Genomic DNA, 17,844 nt, shown 5'->3' with positions numbered 1-17,844 from the left:
CGTCTGGGGGTCGCACATCAGACAATCACATTCTGATTCACAACGGCAGAGAAATCACAGTCATGAAGAAGCAATGAAGTCAGTGAAGTAATTTTACAGTTGGGGGTTACCACAACATGAGGAACCGGATTAAGGGGTCGGGCTGGGGGTGGGGGCCTTGGGCCTGTGGGCAAGAACTATGGGACCCACTGTGAAGTATGCTCAGCACTTCCTCGACAGCCACCGTCTTTGTTTACGGCTGTCACAATTTAAAGACGGGACAACGTGGTCAAAGCAAGTACCGCCATGTATGGCCATGCCACTGTTAACATGAGGTTAGGGGAGAGGGAAGACAGCAGCTGGGTTCTGAGTGGGTTCAAAGTGGAAAGACCCCATAGACAGAAAAAGCCACTGACTACTCAACTAAGCAAGCTTCGCTATACAGTTTGTGCTTTCTTTTCTATTTATTTATTTATTTATTTTTGTTTGTTTTTTTTGAGCAGGTTTTCTCTGCGTAGTCCTGGCTGGCCTGGAACTCACTCTGCAGACCAGGCTGGCCTCAAACTCACAGAGATCTGCCTGCCTCTGTCTCCTGAGTGCTGGGATTATAGGTGTGTGCCACTCCTGGCTTCTTTTCTTTTCCACGGAAGGCCACTCGGTACAGTTCCCGACATAAGGTTCTTCAGCCCACGGGCTTTAGATGCCCTCTCCATGATGAAGCTGGACCCTAAGGTGCCATCTAGAAGCAGGTGCTGCATGACAGACAGGGTGCTTAGGCTTTGGTGCTTTTAAAATCTGATGACACTTCCCCCTGGGTACCAGTTTCCGCTGTTTTTTATTGTTGTCTTTAAAAATTTTTTTTTCATTATTTATTTTTCAAGACAGGGTTTCTCTGTGTAACAGTCCTAGTTGTCCTGGGACTCGCTCTGTAGACCAGCCTGGCCTCGAACTCAGAAATCCGCCTGCCTCTTCCTCCCAAGTGCTAGGATTAAAGGTGTGCACCACCACCTGGCTTATTGGTTTTTTTTTTTTTTAACAAAGCCTACCTGTCAAGTACAGGAGGCTACTCTAAGTTACAATTCATGACCACCATAATCCTCATCACCCTGGCCCTCAACATTACACGCACATTTTCTTGAGTTTCTTTTGAAGCAAATACCTTTGTGATGAGAACATGAAAAAGCGGTCCCTTTCTTAGTGCAAATTTGTTGCCATACCCACTTTGGACTCTATTCACCGCTTGGGATATTCAAGTCAGAGTTAAACAAGACAGGAGGAGAAGGAAGCCTGGCTTGCTCTTGGGAGCATGCCACGGGATGCAGGAAGGAATCCCAGAGCAGTTTTCAGGGTCAAGTGCAGACAGAGGTGTCAGACAGCCTCTGAGAGGCCATCCAGGCTCTGAGTACATCTCGGTGGACAATCTGGGACCACATGATGCTGTGACTGAGGCTAGATGCTGAGGTAGTGTGTGTGGCCCGGTGCTGGCCCCTGACTCAGAGAGAGCCCTTGGTGACCTCAGGGCAGGTGTGGAAGGCTCCTATTCATCTCCAGGTACTTGAGGCTTGAGATGGGTTGGGGCTATGCTGGGTTCTGGCCCAGGAAGCTGCTGGGACTGGCTGGCAGGAGGAAAGTGCCAGCACAAAGGTATGGTCAGGGACCGAGAAGGCACACCTTCTGGCTAGGCTGCTGACCCCATGCTCCATGGTCCAGGGAGCAGCGTGAGTTACAGCTCTATTTCCTTTTCCTTTTTCTAATTTTTCTTATATATTTCCTTATTAATATGTATATGTAAGTGTGGGGGAGGGCAGAAGACAACTTGTGGGAATCAGCTCTCTCTCTCTACCACATGGGTCCCGGGAATGAAACTCAGGTCATCAGGCTTTCCCTGTGGAGCCACCTTGCTAGCCCCCTTTTCCTTTCTTCTTTGTGACACAATTCAAGAGACTAGAAAGCCAGGCGGGGACAAGCGTGAGAGGTCTGAAAGGGGCAGGAGAGTGTGACAACAGTGCTCTGGTAAAGAGAACCAGCGTCCTCCTCCTAGACAGAAGTCCTCAGGCTGTGGGAAGGACCCTGTTCTCAGACTCCTTCCGGCATCTAGGTGGCCATCAGGGGCCAATAAGACAGCCCAGCCCACCGAGGATGGGGAGGGGAGCTGGGGGCTGCCCCCTTGTGACCACAGGGTTCCCATTTCTAGGTGAATGGCTGAGGGTCCTATGGCAGGCTTTCACCAGAGGGGAGACAGAATAGGAACATAAGAATGGAGCTCCTAGAAATGCTTTACAAGAGGTAACGAAGAGCCATGCCAGCTCCCAGGGAAAGTTGGCTGAGTTCACCAAGCACCTTCCCGGGCAGCCAGCCCAACTTGGGAGGCATGACTGTCATTCACCGGCTTAAGGCAGAGTAGGCAGCAAAAAGCTTAAAACAAAATGTGTGTCAACCAAAAATCATGGTTCTGGTGGACATTATGGCTTAAAGAAATCTCTGGAAATAAAAGACCATTATAGAAAGTTGGACCATGAGCACCCTGGTGAAGGGACTGCCATGGTGTGGTGGCCGATGGCCACAGTTAAGGGACCAAAGTGATGAATAGAGGGGAAGGACATGAGGCAAGCGTAGAAAGGACACAAGGCTGTTTCACACGACCCTCTGAAGGACTCCCTTTTTACTAAATAAACAGCCCCCGGAAGCCCTGGCCTGCAGGAGCTCTGAATGCCAGGCAGAGCATCGCACTGACTGTCCTGCCCACAGAGGGCCCTGGCAGAGTACACAGAAGCCATCAGTTGGTACTGCAGAGGGCACCCTGCTACCCCAAAGCTGTTCTACCTCATGGGTCTAAAGATGACAGAAGAGCAAACCTGGCATTGGGGGGCGGAGGCAGGAGGCTTAAGACCTTGTCTCAAAACACTCAAGAAAAAAATAAAATAAATAAGCAAGGTGATGAGATTCTCTAATTCTGCCTACTGGCCTGAATGTTCTGGAGGGTACACACCTCCTTTGTAAGCCCAGCATCAGGCCATAGCCTGGTCACTGCCAAGTGGCTTGGTGGTCCCAGGCTGCTGTACCCCACATTGCATGCTTGCCTACATCCTCCAGGCTGGAGGCTTCACCACGGACACAGGGGAGCAGTTTCCACACATGACATCCAAGTTAAAGAAGCAGAAGCTTAGGTTTGTGACCTCAGTCAGAGATGTAGAAAATACCCGGTTTGTTTGGTAAATCTAGATGATAAATTTGATATTCTGGTGAAAAGTAAAATTCCACCTTAGTAAAGGATTTTAAGGAATCTTAGAGGACTCGATTAGGCAAGCTCTCAAGACGGTAACTGACCATCTATGTATTTTTTTTTTTTTTGAGACAGGATTTTTCTGTCCTAACTGTTCTGGCGCTTGTTATGTAGATCAGGCTGTTCTCAGATTCACAGCGATCTGCCTGCCTCTGCCTCCCAAGTGCTGGCACTAAAGGTGTCACCAACACAGCTGGCTTGACCACAGTTCTCGAACACTGCGAGCACATGTGCTGGGTGTGTCTGATACCCGTGGTTATCCTGAATATAACCATTAGCGCTGGAGGTGAGAGGTGGCATGTGGCCAGAAGGAAACACATTCTGTAAGCATAAGCGGACATTTGCTGGTATCTATGTGGTGGCAGACACTGGGGTGAGCACTGGCAGGAGGCCCGGATGTTCAGCTCCAAGCAGTCCCCTACTGGCCCGGGGTCTCACAGCACTCTGTGTGGACAGATGATGGAGCAATGATAGCCACCACAACTTATGGGTAATCACCATCCAGGCTCCACAGGCGACGTTTCTTTACCACCCAGGGAGGTCAACGCCCTCTCTCCAAAGGCAAACTGAGCTAAGCCTAGAGACCAGAACATAGGTGGCAAAAGTCTTCAACCCCAGATTCTCCAACTCCTGTGCTCTTGACTACTGGGCCTGTTCAAGTCCCAGGTAAATCCCTAGGAATAACCAAAACCACAGACCTGGGGCCTAAGCAGGAAGGGAGGATTTGCTTTCTTAAATCATGGGCTCCTGTTGCTCACCTGGGCATAGATGCTGCCATATGCAGCCACCTGAGGAGAAGCTTTGCCATTTACAGTCTCTGGGCCAACTCTGAAAGCACCAGAATATACATTCAATCATCTGATTGCATGAGGTGTTTTATTGTTGTTGGTTTTTTGACTTTTGGGATAGGGTTTCTCTGTGTAGTCCTGGCTGTCCTGGAACTCACTCTGTAGACCAGGCTGGCTTCAGACTCACCGAGGAGATCTGCCTGCCTCTGCCTCCTGAGTGCTGGGATTAAAGTCTTAGGGCACTACATTTGCATGAGGTTTTAAAATGTATCAGGCTCTGAAGGGAGGGCTGGAACCCAGGGATAGAGCTCTGAGGGGAACACTCAAGAGAGTGCAGTACTCTGAGGGGAACAGAAAGCTGAAAAGAGGGTTGGCCTCTGTTGATTACCCAGGTCTCCTATTTAGCAGGCCAGGTCCAACTGTGACTTGAGAAGTGGCTATTCCTATAAGAACGAACTCCTGGAAGACTGTCTCCAATTGCTGAGCTCCCTCAGTGATGTCATTCTCACCTGGGGACCAGGAGAGACCAGAGGCTGGGTCCGTGAGAGCCTGTTACTGGGTGTGGAGAAGGGACGTGCGGGGTGAAGCGCAGGAGAGTCCCCTACGAGTGTGACAGATGAGTCATGCTCGTAAGTAAAGCGTGATTCAAGGTAGTTGGGTCAGGCTTGCTCGTGAACCTGGAAAACATCTGTTTCATTCTGACATCTGGTGCTCCCAGGACTGAAGGAAGAAGAGAGTGTAGGGGAGGGGCCAGCAAAAGGAGGAATTCCCAGGAATCGGCAGCACCTTGCAAGAAACATCACAGCCGCCTCAAGCATGTAAGTTCCAAACACCGTGTCAAATCGCAGACGCGCTCTCCTCTGATCCTAACAAGGACAGAAACGCCACAGCGCTGCTGCGCGACTCTGCCACTGTTCTACCACGAGAAAACATCGCCTTTAAATGACTCTTTCAAGTTCAAGTTGAGTTTCAAGTCGTCGCCTCGCAGAAGCCCCAGAAGAATTTCCGCTCCTCCAGGTTTAAAGTGCCTATTTTAAAAAGTACGAAAATGGAAACTCCGCCTGAGAGGACTGACCTTCTCAAGGCTGCTCACTGCTTCCAGGCGCTTGTTACAGAACAAATCCAATGCCACACCATGAGGTAGCGGACAAGAGGGTTGTTTTTCCCCAGAAACACAAAGAATGGGAATGACTGCAAATATTCCCATCCGATTCAACAGGAAATGCCATAAAGTAACCTACGGAGACTTCCCTGGTGCAGCTTGAAGAAATTCAGCACCAGGGTCTAAGGGAGTTCACCAGGCAGGAGGCAGAGCCGCTCACAGCGGCAGAATATGCGGAAGCGCCTGCTCTTCAACTCCAGCCAGACTTCACTGGCAGCGAGAGTGAGACACCCACCGTCTGAGTCAATGGACTCACTCTCATCCCTACCCCAGAACTGTATGTGAACATCAAAATGAGCCAGAAGGTGCCGTTAGGGATTACTCAGAAGGCAGAAAGACCCCTCAGCTTGCCAAAGCAGTCCCTCCCTCCCTGACTGAGTGGGGACAATCAATGAAATGTTTTAGTCTTTATGAAGAAACTGGGCCTTGCTTCCAGAAGACACTCAGGAAAGTGAGAGACTTTCAACAGCCAACTGACAGGGAGAGGAAAAGGTTTTCCGGTTTCTCCAGCCAGAATGTTGGTCTGGGGGCTGAGCCCATACTACAAATGATGTCTATTTTGGGAATAGAAACACCTGCATGCCGAGGAAGCTCAAGCTTTTGCTGAGTTGGCTGGATTACCCTTGGTAACCCCAGGGCCTGGCTTCTGCGCACACTTGAATGTTCACTGTAGGAAGGGGAGAGCGCCCCTACCCACCTCAGACATGGAGAAGATTTTAAGCCCATGTCAGATGCAGCCAATCAACCTGACATTCACGTGATGAGCGTTATGAGGCGCGCTGGGCACAGGTGCAGCGTCCTGCGGAAGCACTTGGGGACGCAGGCACGTGCGAGCAGTACACGAGGCACTTGGGATTTCTGAGGCCAGCCCACCTATGTACACAGCTTCTCACTTAAAGCCCAGAAGAACTGAAGAGCGCGTTCTCTGCTTAGGGAAAAGCATCTCATTGAAGGTCAGAATACTGTGACTCGATGCCTACTTGCAAACCCCGGACCAACTCACACAGACAAGGTTCTTGCTCAAGCTCCAGCGAATTTATAAGACAGAGAGGGAGGGCTGTGTCCCCTCTGCCTCCTTTGTAAGGTTCCCAGAAACGCAAGCACAATTCTAGGGAGGCCCTCTGTATTTGGTGGGTGACCCAGGGTAGGCACTGTCACGCCTCTTCAATCCCTGGCTTTCTCGGTGCTCTCTTGGCTAAGGGGAAGTTACAGCAAGAAGGAAGCATTGCTCTACCCTTCCGGTGGGCTTTTCTCAGGTAGTTCTGAAGCCTCTAAGTGCACATGGTAAAAGTCACCTCACCCCTTCCCAGAGCATCCGACCACAGGAGGACTGTGTAACTAGGAAAGCCTCCCCACTATAAGAGAGAACTTCTGAGACCCCTGCCACAGGGCACTGCAGAGGAGTTACCAAGGAGAGCCCTCAAGGAGAGCCAGCTGTTTCCCTAGACACCTGACTGGCATCCCGTGAGAATCTGAGGCACCACAGCAAGGACAGCCCTACTTTCACTTCCGTGAAGAGACCGTGTTTCCGAGACACCTCTGAGGGGTGGCCTCTCCCCACTTAGAAAGGGTATGGTGACGCTGTCAAGCCACTGGAGATCAGAGTAGCCTCAGTAGCTGTGAGATGTAACAGAACACTCGCTTCAGCACAAACAAGACTCAGACACAGCCCCAGCAGGCTTTTGGTTGGAAAGCCCAACCAGAGCCATGACTCCTCAGAGCAACCACATAGCACGCTCGGCCCCTTAGACCAGCCCTTCCTAGGATCAACTGCTAGCAGGTAAATCCATGTTTTCGCTCCTGCTAAGGAAAAGAGGCAAAGCTAGTAAAATTGACTACTGTCCACAAAGATTCTGCATTTACACACGGCGCGTGTTTGACACAGCCGTGTAACTGAAGGTCGACAGACTCAAGGTTTATCTGAAGCACCAGGAGACGGTAGCAGAGATAGCTCGTGACTACGATTCAAAAGTAAACATATACAGACAGACGTGTCAAGTCACGTGGTACAGCACGCACGCACATTCGCTCATCTCTCACACTTTCTCATCGCATAGAACATAAACACTCTTCACATAAAAAACACTTCATTTTAAATTAAGCACTTAAATCTTTGAAAAAAATCTATGTTTAGATATGTTAGAAAAATAAACAAACATACTTTTAGACTCTAGCCTAGGAGGGTGTCTTGATTACATGACTGTAGCCTAAGACCTTCCAGTGAAAAGAAATTGCACTTCCCCCAAGATGTTTGTGTTTCAGATTTTAAGATCTAGCCTCCGTTGCCAAATGTAACATCTACCCGGTCAAAGTGCCTTACCGAGACGGGAAGGATCACTCACGCAGACCTGACCAAGACACAGGTGCAGTGAAACACAACCTGCGCGATAGGGGCTACAAGCTACTGCTCAACACTAAGAGAGAGTGGTTACCAAGAGGTATGGCTGACTTTGAAACATCATAGTAAAATTAAATACAGCCCCACTTTTCAACAGGATAGTCAGTCTCTCTCTCTCTCTCTCTCTCTCTCTCTCTCTCTCTCTCTCTCTCACACACACACACACACACACACACACACACACACCTAAAAATAACAGTTTGGCACTTAGCAGCTTTTGTTATTGCATCCCATATTAAGTTGCAAATTTATTTTATAAAACATTAATTTCTGCAGCCATAGTGTCAATGAACTGAAGTGAAAACCCGTTTGTTTGTTTGTTTTTTTAAGTGAACTGACCAAGTCAACAGGCACTAGTGACATCACTATTGGACCCATGACTCTAAACAAGGAACTGTCTCCTTGGAGAGGCCTGAAGCACACTGAGAATTATAAACTTCAGGAGTTTAAACAAACAAACAAACAACAACAACACAACAAATAAAAACAAAAACAGAGCAGTTACCACAGCTGTCCTGCGCCGGTTTCTCTCTGCTCTGGCAGGCCATGGCTCTGTCCTGTGCAGGTATTTCACCAAAGTCAACTCGCCCTTCTGGCAATTTCTCTGCTGTGAAGCCCCCATCTCAGGAAGAGCAGAGGTGGTCTTTCTGCTGTGGCTTCCTCGATGGAAAGCAACATGGCGGATATGCAACATAATCCACTGACTGACAATAAATGTGACTGGATGGGATGGCGTGGATGTGTGGCACACCCGGCCTAGAGCAAAGGATAAAAACTTAGACCTTCTCTTGCCAAGTTGCTTCTGGCCACAGCTGAGTTAGGAAGCCATGCCCAGCCCTTTTTACACCCACCCTCCGGGTTCTTCTCCCCAACTTTTTATAATGCCAATCACTAGAGACAGGTATAGGAAAATCCCTGCGGGGAAGCCATGCCTTTTCAGGTCCACAGGAGGGGGGAAAGAGGATTAATGTTTCATATGCAATTTAATTGCATATAAACATCTCACGTAGGAAGTTTCTAGAAGAAATTCCTGTTCTCCAATTTATAACCAAAGGATGTACTTATACATTTAGCAATCACTAAGATACAATGTTGCCTCTTCTAGCCAAGAAAGAAACTTGTAGAAAACAATTAGAAACGAGGAACTCTGTATCAAGTTGACTAGAAGTTTGATATTGCATACAACTCACACTATCAAGTAATGGAGTACACTCCAGTCCCTGACTTCACACCAAGGGGGCATAATCTGAATGGAAAACAGTATCTTATGAGATAAATTCCACCAACTAAAGATTAGTTTGTTTTTACTAATGGGAAATGGGAAGGAGGGCGGACGTGGCAATGAGTGATGGGGAAGGAGGGAGAAAGGAAGAGGGCACTAACGGGAACAGAATGAAATTAAGTTGAGGTAGTTTATTCTACCAGCCAAACATTACTGGGAGTGAAAGTCATCTAAAACTACCAGAGAACGGCTTTGGGGGCAGCCTGTTACAAAGACGAGATTCCAAACACACCTGCGTTCGAAGATAAGTTTGTAATGTCTAAGCAGCAGTAAACAGGACTTTGTGTGCTTTCCGACAGGGTAGAAGAAGGTTTGGTTCCTATGGACATCACCTGGACAGCTTTTTTGTGTTTTTAGTGTTTCATTGTTTTTAATTGCAGCAGACCTCTGTCATTCGCTCGACTCTGAAGTCTCCTCTGTGCTACCAGCCTGGAGTTTGCTTTTCCAGGTAGAAAGAAAGAATGGTACACGCTCCCTCCCAAGCTCACAGCGCCCCAGAACTCTCTCAGAACGAGCGATTCCTTTAAGCTCATACGGGGCTGCGGACTTGAGCTCTTTGGGCAACTGAAAGACAGATTGTTGTCAGAGAGGAGTTTTATCTCAGTCTCAGTGCATCAGAATATAGTTCTTAAAGAATCTTAAGACAGAGGACTAGTAATAAATGGGAACTGGCACAAACCTCAGTTTACTGAGTGTAGTTAGGCATCTACCCCTCCACACCATACAAGGACAGCCTTGTGTGCTGGGGATGTTGGCTTGCATATATGGGTTCTGTTGTTTGTCTACCTCAGCTACATACACTGGGACACAGTCAGTTAGGTAAGAGTTCCCTTCTGGGAATACGCACCTTAGGGCTTTAACTCTGATATTTCACATGACACCAACCCCCCACTCCCTCCTTTTGACATTCACTAGCCTCCACGGTTTACAAACGCATCGGGCTGGAGGAACTGATTCCTCCAGGGTAGTTTTTCAACAGTTACATGGTCTCCAAACAAGAGCAGAAGCCCAAGTTTCTAAGCATTAAAAAACCACCGAAGAGTAACCATACTGATGCCCAGCACACAGCAAGATGGAGCTGCTTCTCTGCGCTTGCTGTCGACCAGCCACGAGATGCGCTTGGGGCAGGACCTCGCTTTTGGCTCCTCTTCCTCTTCAAGGGGAATGGACCCGGATGCGGAACAAGCCTTGCTGCAGCTGCAGACGGAAGAGCTTGCAGTTGGCGATGCGCAAAGCTGCGCAGCCTGTGCGCCGAAGGTCGGATGGCAGGAGTGGCTTTGTGTGGTGCCAGGTGCCCGTGCTTCTCTTAAACTCACGCACGTAGTCATAGCTGGTACCTAGACCCAGAGAGGGGGCAGAGCTGAGCTGGTGCACCTGAGCCCCTGGAAGCAGCTCCCGAGAAACCCCCGCAGCTTTCTCACCTGTGTCAAGGTCTCCGATAACATAAATACTGGCTCCTATGGGGACAGCGCCATACACAAAGGATGAACTGGCAGGAATGCATAGGTTCTGATCGTTAAGATAGATCCACCTGGAAGCAAGGCCAACAGACACAACTCAAGAAATCAAAAGAACAAATGGGGACAGTGCAACTTGGCAAGACACCGGCACACTGCACTGCCACTCTCGACCCCCACTCCACTTGCAAGAACCATGGCCGTGGTGACTGTGGAGACGACGACAGAGGCTCCCACAGTGACTGCCACAGAGTAGGTCTGCCTCTGCCCAGCACCACAGCTCCCGACTCGTTCATGTGTGGCTTACTCACATACTATTGCTTCCCCCCTTTTCAATTTTTAATTGTGTGTGTATGTCTGTGTGTAGGTATGTGCATACACATGACTGAAGTGCCCATGGAGGGCAGAGGACAAAGCCAAACCCCCTGGAACTGCAGTTACAGGCAATTGTGAGCCCCGCTGATGTGGGTGCTGGGAACTGAACCCCAGCCTTTTGCAAGAGCAGCAAGTGGTCTTCATCACTGAGCATCTCTCCAGCCCAGGGATATGCTTAGTGTTAAAGTTCCAGCACACTTGCTAGCACTCATCTGGATGCCTTCTGGCTTAGGCTGCTATAACGACAACCATCAGGGACATTAGGTGAGCCTGTGCCTTGTTTGGTTCTGGTTTTTGGTGGGCTTCCAGAATGGCTGGATTCTGCAGAAAGGGCATGTGGCATGTGATGAGAAAATATCCCTCTTACTCAAAATACAATGCTGCTCTGTCTTCTAGTTAGCGAGGCGTGGGAATCCCAGTTGTTCATGCTCACTGGGTCTTGGTGCCCTCAGTCCTTTGAAGACTGAGCCACTATAACACAAGAATTCCCTTAAGTCTAACTGTGCTGGGGATTTTGGCACACATTTACTGGGTACTTTTATGCACCTTCTTTTGCAAAAATTTGCTCATTTTAGAGAACACACAAATAAAAATAAGATAAGCCCTTTTAAAAAAGGCTTTCTAGGAAAAAAAAAACCTGATTAACCTTCAAGTGTCAAAGTCAGGAAAGACAGGGGCTAAGGGGCAGCAAGGAAACACAGCACCTGTTGGCAACTGCAATCCAGGTTGAACTGAGGCAAGGGACATGTTGGCAGAGAGCAGGTGACTTTGCTGGCAGTCTGTACTTTAGGCTAGCCCTGCATAGCTTTGACACTAGGGTTCTGGTCAATGGGGACACTAGCATTAGAAGGCAAACGTATGACTTATGGGAATATCCTGACTTTATGAGACTTTTCTAGAGGCCTAAAATGGCTGTAGGGGCTGGAGAGATGGCTCGGGGGTTTAGAGCATTTGTTGTTTTTACAGAGGATTCAATTCAGTTTCCAGCACCCACATGGTGGCTCACAGCCATCTGAAATTCCATTTCTAGGGAATCTGATGCCCTCTGCTGACCGCCACAGGCACACACATGGTATACGTATAATACAGGCAAAACACTCATAAACAGAAATACATATAAAAATTACTGCAAACAGATATGGCTCAGTTAGTAAAGGTGTTTGCTGCTCAGCCTGTTGCCTTAGTTTGATCCTTGGGATCCACACTGAAGAATCATCCTGCAAAGGTTGCTCTCTGACCTTCCTATGAGATAGATAAAATCGAGGCTTTGCCATGCAGTAACGTTCACTCAGGAAACCGTGGCCCATTTCCCACTAATAGCTTACAGGCATGCCAAATCATAGCCACCGCCTAAGCAGCCCTCACTGTCGAGGATGGCACATGCACTTCAGTGGACACTTTGGCCTCTCCGCTCTGCACAGCAGCGAAGGAGCCTGTGTAGCAAGCGAGTGAACTCTGAAGTCAAACCACCATAGGAACTTTGACTTCAATGAACTCTTCCCTGGCTGTTAGGAAACAGCTTCCTTATTTTGAATTCCAAGAAACAAGGAAACAAGATTATTTACCCAAGATTATAAAATAAAGCTAAGCCACCACCACATATCCCTGCCCCTCTCCTGTCTTTTCCTCTTCCTTTCCCTTCCTCTGAGACAGGGCCCCGGCTGGTCTCTAACATGCTAAGCTGCCAAGGATGACCTTAACTTCTCATCCTTCCACCTCATGAGTTCTGGATAACAGGCTGAGTTATGGGGTACAAAGGATGGGCCCCAGGGCTCCATCATATGAGTTCTGGATAACAGGCTGAGTTATGGGGTACAAAGGATGGGCCCCAGGGCTCCATCATGCTCTCTTCTGAGCCACATCCCCAGTCTATGATCACTTGGTTTGCTGGGGCTAAGAATATGGACTTTGGGCTGGAGAGATGGCTCAATGGTTAAGAGCACTGCCTACTCCTCTGAAGGTCCTGAGTTCAACTCCCAGCAACCACATGGTGGCTCACAACCATCTGTAACAACATCTGGTGCCCTCTTCTGGCCTGAAGGCATGCTTACAGGCAGAATACTGTATACACAATAAATAAATCTTGGGGCTGGAGAGATGGCTCAGAGGTTAAGAGCACTGACTGCTCTTCCAGAGGTTCTGAGTTCAATTTCCAGCAACAACATGGTGGCACATAGCCATCTGTAATGAGATCTGGTGCCCTCTTCTGGCAAACATACATACAGACAGAACACTGTATACATAATAAATAAATATTAAAAAAAATATGGACTTTGGCCTCACAAATGTTAAGCATTTACCTACTGAGCCATATCCCAGCCCAATGCCTGCTGTTCTCAGAGTCCTTCTCATCCCTTGTCATTGCTGGTCAATAATTATAGACATTATTGCATTTTCTCTGTTTAGATTACAGTGTGGTTTCTGCCTCCAGGCTGGACCATGACTGAAAGTGATGAGGTCAAGAGCAGGGTTCACGCTGGGCGGTGGTCTCAGCACTTGGGAGGCAGAGACAGGCAGATCTCTGTGAGTTCGAGGCCAGCCTGGTCTACAGAGTGAGTTCCAGAACTGGCTCCATAGCTGCTGGAAAGCCCTGTCTAGGAAAAACAAAAACAAAACAAAGAAACAAACAAAAGAATACCCCACAAGTCTTACTGAGTGAGCTGCAGCGCTCCCTTCTTCCCAACCATGAGGTGTGAACGAAAGGACATGCTCAGCAAGGGCAGGCAGTGTGCTTTTCTGCAGAATGTCAGGATGACCAATTTTCATACACGACTAAGTCAGCCCTGAGACCACACTGCGCAGGTTAACTGCTGGCCCTGCCTTCTAAGACCAAGACAGAAAAACTTCTCTGTTGAGCCGTGCAAACAGGACGAAGAGGAAACACCAGCTAGCTCACAGCTGCAGAGCAAGGATGGGATGGGAAGACACACCACATCTGGACAGCCATGGCAACCAGCCCAGTCACCCAGCACAGCTGGGGACACTGCACACATTTTCCTCCCCCACTCTCCCTCCTAAGTTTGCAGTATGTATCGATGTTAGCTTGAACTAAAACTTCTCCTGTTTCAGCCTTCTGGGTACTAAGATTACAGTGTATTCCTCCATGCCCAGTCTTTTCTACCTTTTCTAAGAGAATTGATGGAGGACAGGTTTCACACGCCTGTATTTTTTTTCTACCAGTTTCTCTTGGATACAGTGGGTTTCTTGTCTTTGGAGGGCAGAAGAAATCCAGGGATTGAGTTAGTCCTTCCTGCCACATGACCCCCTGTCCAAGGGTCACCAGCCTCTGCCCAGGTGTCAAGCATCCCTTTTCTACTGTACACTCAAAGATGAAAGGGTGGCATTGGCAACACAACTTCAAAGTTAACACAAGGACCATGTACCAAGGCAGGAAACTCAGGCAGAGCTGAAAGGACAGAGGACACTCAGCCGACAGCACTGCCTGCTTCCCCTCGCAGAAGCTGGGAAGGGGGAATGCATGTCCACACTGCTCTGAGGGGAGGAAGAGTCCATGGCGGGGGCAGCAGGGAAGAAGGTGGGTGCCCAAGAGACCCCCCTGTCAAGGTGAAAGGTAAAATGTGGCAGTGGCCAGAGAGTGTGACAACTGGGAGGATCCTGTCAGAGTGTGGGCACAACTGGGAAGAGGGCACAGAGAGAAATACCACAGGTCCCTGCTCTCTGGGTGTCATATGTCATTACCATGACTCAGGAGTAACTTGTGGCCTTTTTAATTAATTAATTTATTTATTTAAATTCAGAAACCACAGAAAACAGTAAGATATGGCATTTTCCCAGGAAAGCTTTAACCTAAAAATAGGGAACAAAGACAGGAAAGACAAGAGACTCCTACTACTGGAATGGTCTCCATGCTGACAGAGACCACACATCTGGCAGCAGCTCCCACGGCTGCGAAGAGAGCATACCGGGAATGCTGCCCCACGGCTGGGCGCTATTTTTCTGCCAGGATTTATGGGAACAGAGTCAGGCCAGTAGGGTGGGTGCATGGGAGAGCCCTGCAGCCAGAAGTCTGAGCTGTTCGGGTTCCAGGTCTGCTGCATCTCACCTCCCAGTGTCTGGTGTCGTTACATGTGACATGGCCTCAGAGAGGAACAGAGGAGCCCGGCAGAGGCCATGCAGCATCTGGTGTTGCTCACGCTCAGTGTTTCACAAATGTGCAAACGTCCTGCAAGTCACTGACAAGAGGTCTTAGCAGCTGCTTTCTGTTTATAAACTAACACTGGGAGCCTGGGAACACAGGCTGGAGATGTATGTATTTTATTTGAAAAAATCCCCCCCCCCCCCCCCCGCGAGACACGGTTTCTCCGTGTAACAGCCCTGGCTGTCCTGGAACTCACTCTTTAGACCAGGTTGGCTTCAAACTCACAGAGATCCTACTGCCTCTGCCTCCCGAGTGCTGGGGTTAAAGGCGTGTGCCACCACAGCCTGGTGAAAAAAATATTTTAGGATGAAAGGTCGGTGGCTTGAAAGCAAATGGCCCCCCAAAGGGGGTGGCACTATTAGGGGGTATGGCTTTGTTGGAGTAGGTGTGGCTGTGTTGGAGGGAGTGTGTCACTTTGGAGGCGGACTTTGAGGTCTCATATATGCTCAAGTCATGCCCAGTGTCTCAGACACTTCCCACTGCCGGCAAGATGTAGGACTCTCAGCTCCAGCACTGTGTCCCACTATGATAAGGGACTGAACCTCTGAACTATAAGTGAGCCCCCTCAATTAAATGTTTTCTTTCTAAGAGTTGCTGTGGTCATGGTGTCTCTTCACAGCAATAGAAACCCTAATTGAGACAAAGCGTTTTATTTATTTCTTGTGTGGATGTGGATGTATTCATACGTGACGGTGCGCGTGCACGTATGTGTAGGACGATGTCAGGCCTGGCTTTCATGTGGGTGCTGGGGATAGAATGAGATCCACATGTTTGAGCAGCGAGTGCTTTCCTAGCTGACACACTTCTCCCCCACCCCCTTCTAAATACAGGCACGGGGCTGGGGAGGCGGATAGTGGTCAGAAGTGCTGACTGCTCTTTCTGAAGACCTGGGTTCAGTTCCCAGCACCCACATCTGGTGCTCATAACTCCAGCTCCTGGGGAATCTCACACTGTCTTTTGACCTTCCTGAGTGCGTACATATGCATACACACATACATAAATAATAAAAAATAAATTTTAAAGCCAGGTATGGGGGCAGAGGCAGACAGATCTCTGTGAGTTTAAGGCAAGCCTGGATTATACAGAGTTCCACGTTAGTCAGGGCTACAGAGTGAGACCTTCAAGAAAGAAGATAAAAAAGAAAAAGGAAAAAAGGAAGGAAGGAAGACAAATGGAAAAGAGGAACACTGGTTCTACCCATAGGGCCGCAGTTTGGTACTCGAGCAGGTCGTCAAGTTTACCAACAACAAGGAACGCCAGGGTTCTAGAACGCAGCATGCCCCGGGACAGCCGGGAAGCTTTACAGCCAGACTTGAGTTCCACCCAAGGCAGCAGACAAAATGAAGAAGGAACGTCAGCAAGCGACTGCAGACAAGTTGCAGCTCACAGTGACTACGCACTGAGTCAGTTGTCATGTGTCAGTGTTTATCCAAAGCCAAACATGCTGCTACTGCCTGTTAATCAAGCGGGACAGACTGTCTCACACTCATCTGGGGGAGAGATTAATACACTATTTCCTACTGCGGCAGCCGGCCCCCACAGTAGCGTATCAAAGAAGAAATGTAGCAAGCCGCTGATATCCTCTGCCCACCCCCACAGAGCAAATACCGTCTAAACGGCTTCATTTTCTGTCTAGTAAATTCCCCTGGCAGTCTACTCCGAGTAACGGGAAGCAAAAGCATCTCTGAAAATATCCTGGAGGGAAAGCGCGTGGCAGACTGGGCGACATTTATATGCGTGTCTAACGCCTGGTACCTGCTCATTCTTCTCCCAATCTCAAAGGCAGGAAATGAGATAACATTTATCTTATGGCTCCCCGCTCTGGTAACATGAACATGACCGAAGCACGTAAGATCAGCCATGACCTTCTGTGGGGATCTGAACCAGTCACTGCAGTGAGAACACTGCCTCGTGCTTATGAGGGGAAAGTGTGTGAGAGGAAGAGACAGCACCTACCACAGAAACATGCCATGGCCTGGCAGGCATTTTAGAAAATGTTTTCCTTAAGCTGGACATGGTGGCACACGTCTTTAATCCCAGTACTTGGGAGGCAGAGGCAGGTGGATCTCTGTGAGTTCGAGGCCAGCCTGGTCTACAGAGCTAGGGCAAGCTTCAAAGCTACACAGAGAAACCCTGTCTCAAAAAAAAAAAAAAAAAGGCTCCGGCCATTTCCACTGCTGTCTCTCTGCTTCCAATTTTCAGATCAAGATGTGAGCTCTCAACTGTTGCTGCTGCCATGCCCTTTTTCCCCCACCATGAATGCTAGCCCTCTGAAACTGTAAGCCCAATTAAATGTACTCTTTTATAAGCTGCCTAGGTCATCATGTCTTATCACTGCAAGAGAAAAGCAACTAAGGCACTCCTCAACTTCTGAAGTCACTGAAAAAATATCTAGTACATACTGGACATACTCCCTAAACAGAGAATTCAGAGAAGTCACTAGAAATCAAAGCTGAGACACATCTCTGAAAGCACCGAGGGCAAGGACAGATATGAGGGCCTCAAGACTGTCCAATTCACAGAGGGAGAGAACCCGGGCAGAAGCCTCGACACTGCTTACCTCTTAAACTCGTCGTGATAGAACTCAGACTTGCAGGTGACCATCTCACTGCCCTGGATGTCCTCTCGACCTCTGACGCCTCCGAATACATACAGCTCCATGGCAACACCGCAGGCCACCGCTCCAAACCTGTAGGGCCACAGACACAGGTGCGGGCTCAGAGCTCAGGACCTCAGCCCATAGTCCTCTACTACTTGTTCTTCTGTCTGCTGGTCTCTTTGAGACAGGGTCTCATTACGTACCCAGGGTATGCTGGAACTCATTATGTGGACCATACCGGCCTTGAACTCACAGCAATCCTCTTGCCTGAGCAGTCTCCCAAGTGCTGGGATGACAGGCAGGTACCACCATGCCCAAGCAACCCAACTGTTTTTTGTCTTCACGTGTTTAGGCACACCTGT

General features: G+C 48.9%; 1 protein-coding gene across 1 annotated transcript in view; it reads right to left on the bottom strand.

The window, feature by feature from the left end:
- Positions 1-992: 992 nt before the first annotated feature.
- The window catches only part of Gan (gigaxonin), a 56,104-nt gene continuing 39,252 nt past the window's right edge, over positions 993-17,844 (bottom strand). Inside the window, exons 9-11 of the mRNA XM_075977418.1 lie at positions 17,444-17,572; positions 10,314-10,423; positions 993-10,229 (exon numbers count right to left, since the gene is read on the bottom strand). Of these exons, the coding sequence (XP_075833533.1) occupies positions 10,048-10,229; positions 10,314-10,423; positions 17,444-17,572 (421 nt within the window). The 3' untranslated portion in view covers positions 993-10,047. The remainder of the gene's footprint in view (positions 10,230-10,313; positions 10,424-17,443; positions 17,573-17,844) is intronic.

Source organism: Microtus pennsylvanicus, chromosome 6 (assembly GCF_037038515.1).
Source record: "Microtus pennsylvanicus isolate mMicPen1 chromosome 6, mMicPen1.hap1, whole genome shotgun sequence".
NCBI classification, from domain to species: Eukaryota; Metazoa; Chordata; class Mammalia; order Rodentia; family Cricetidae; genus Microtus; species Microtus pennsylvanicus.
The sequence above is the reverse complement of the archived record's forward strand: the minus strand, read 5'-3'. Positions and strand labels throughout refer to the sequence as shown.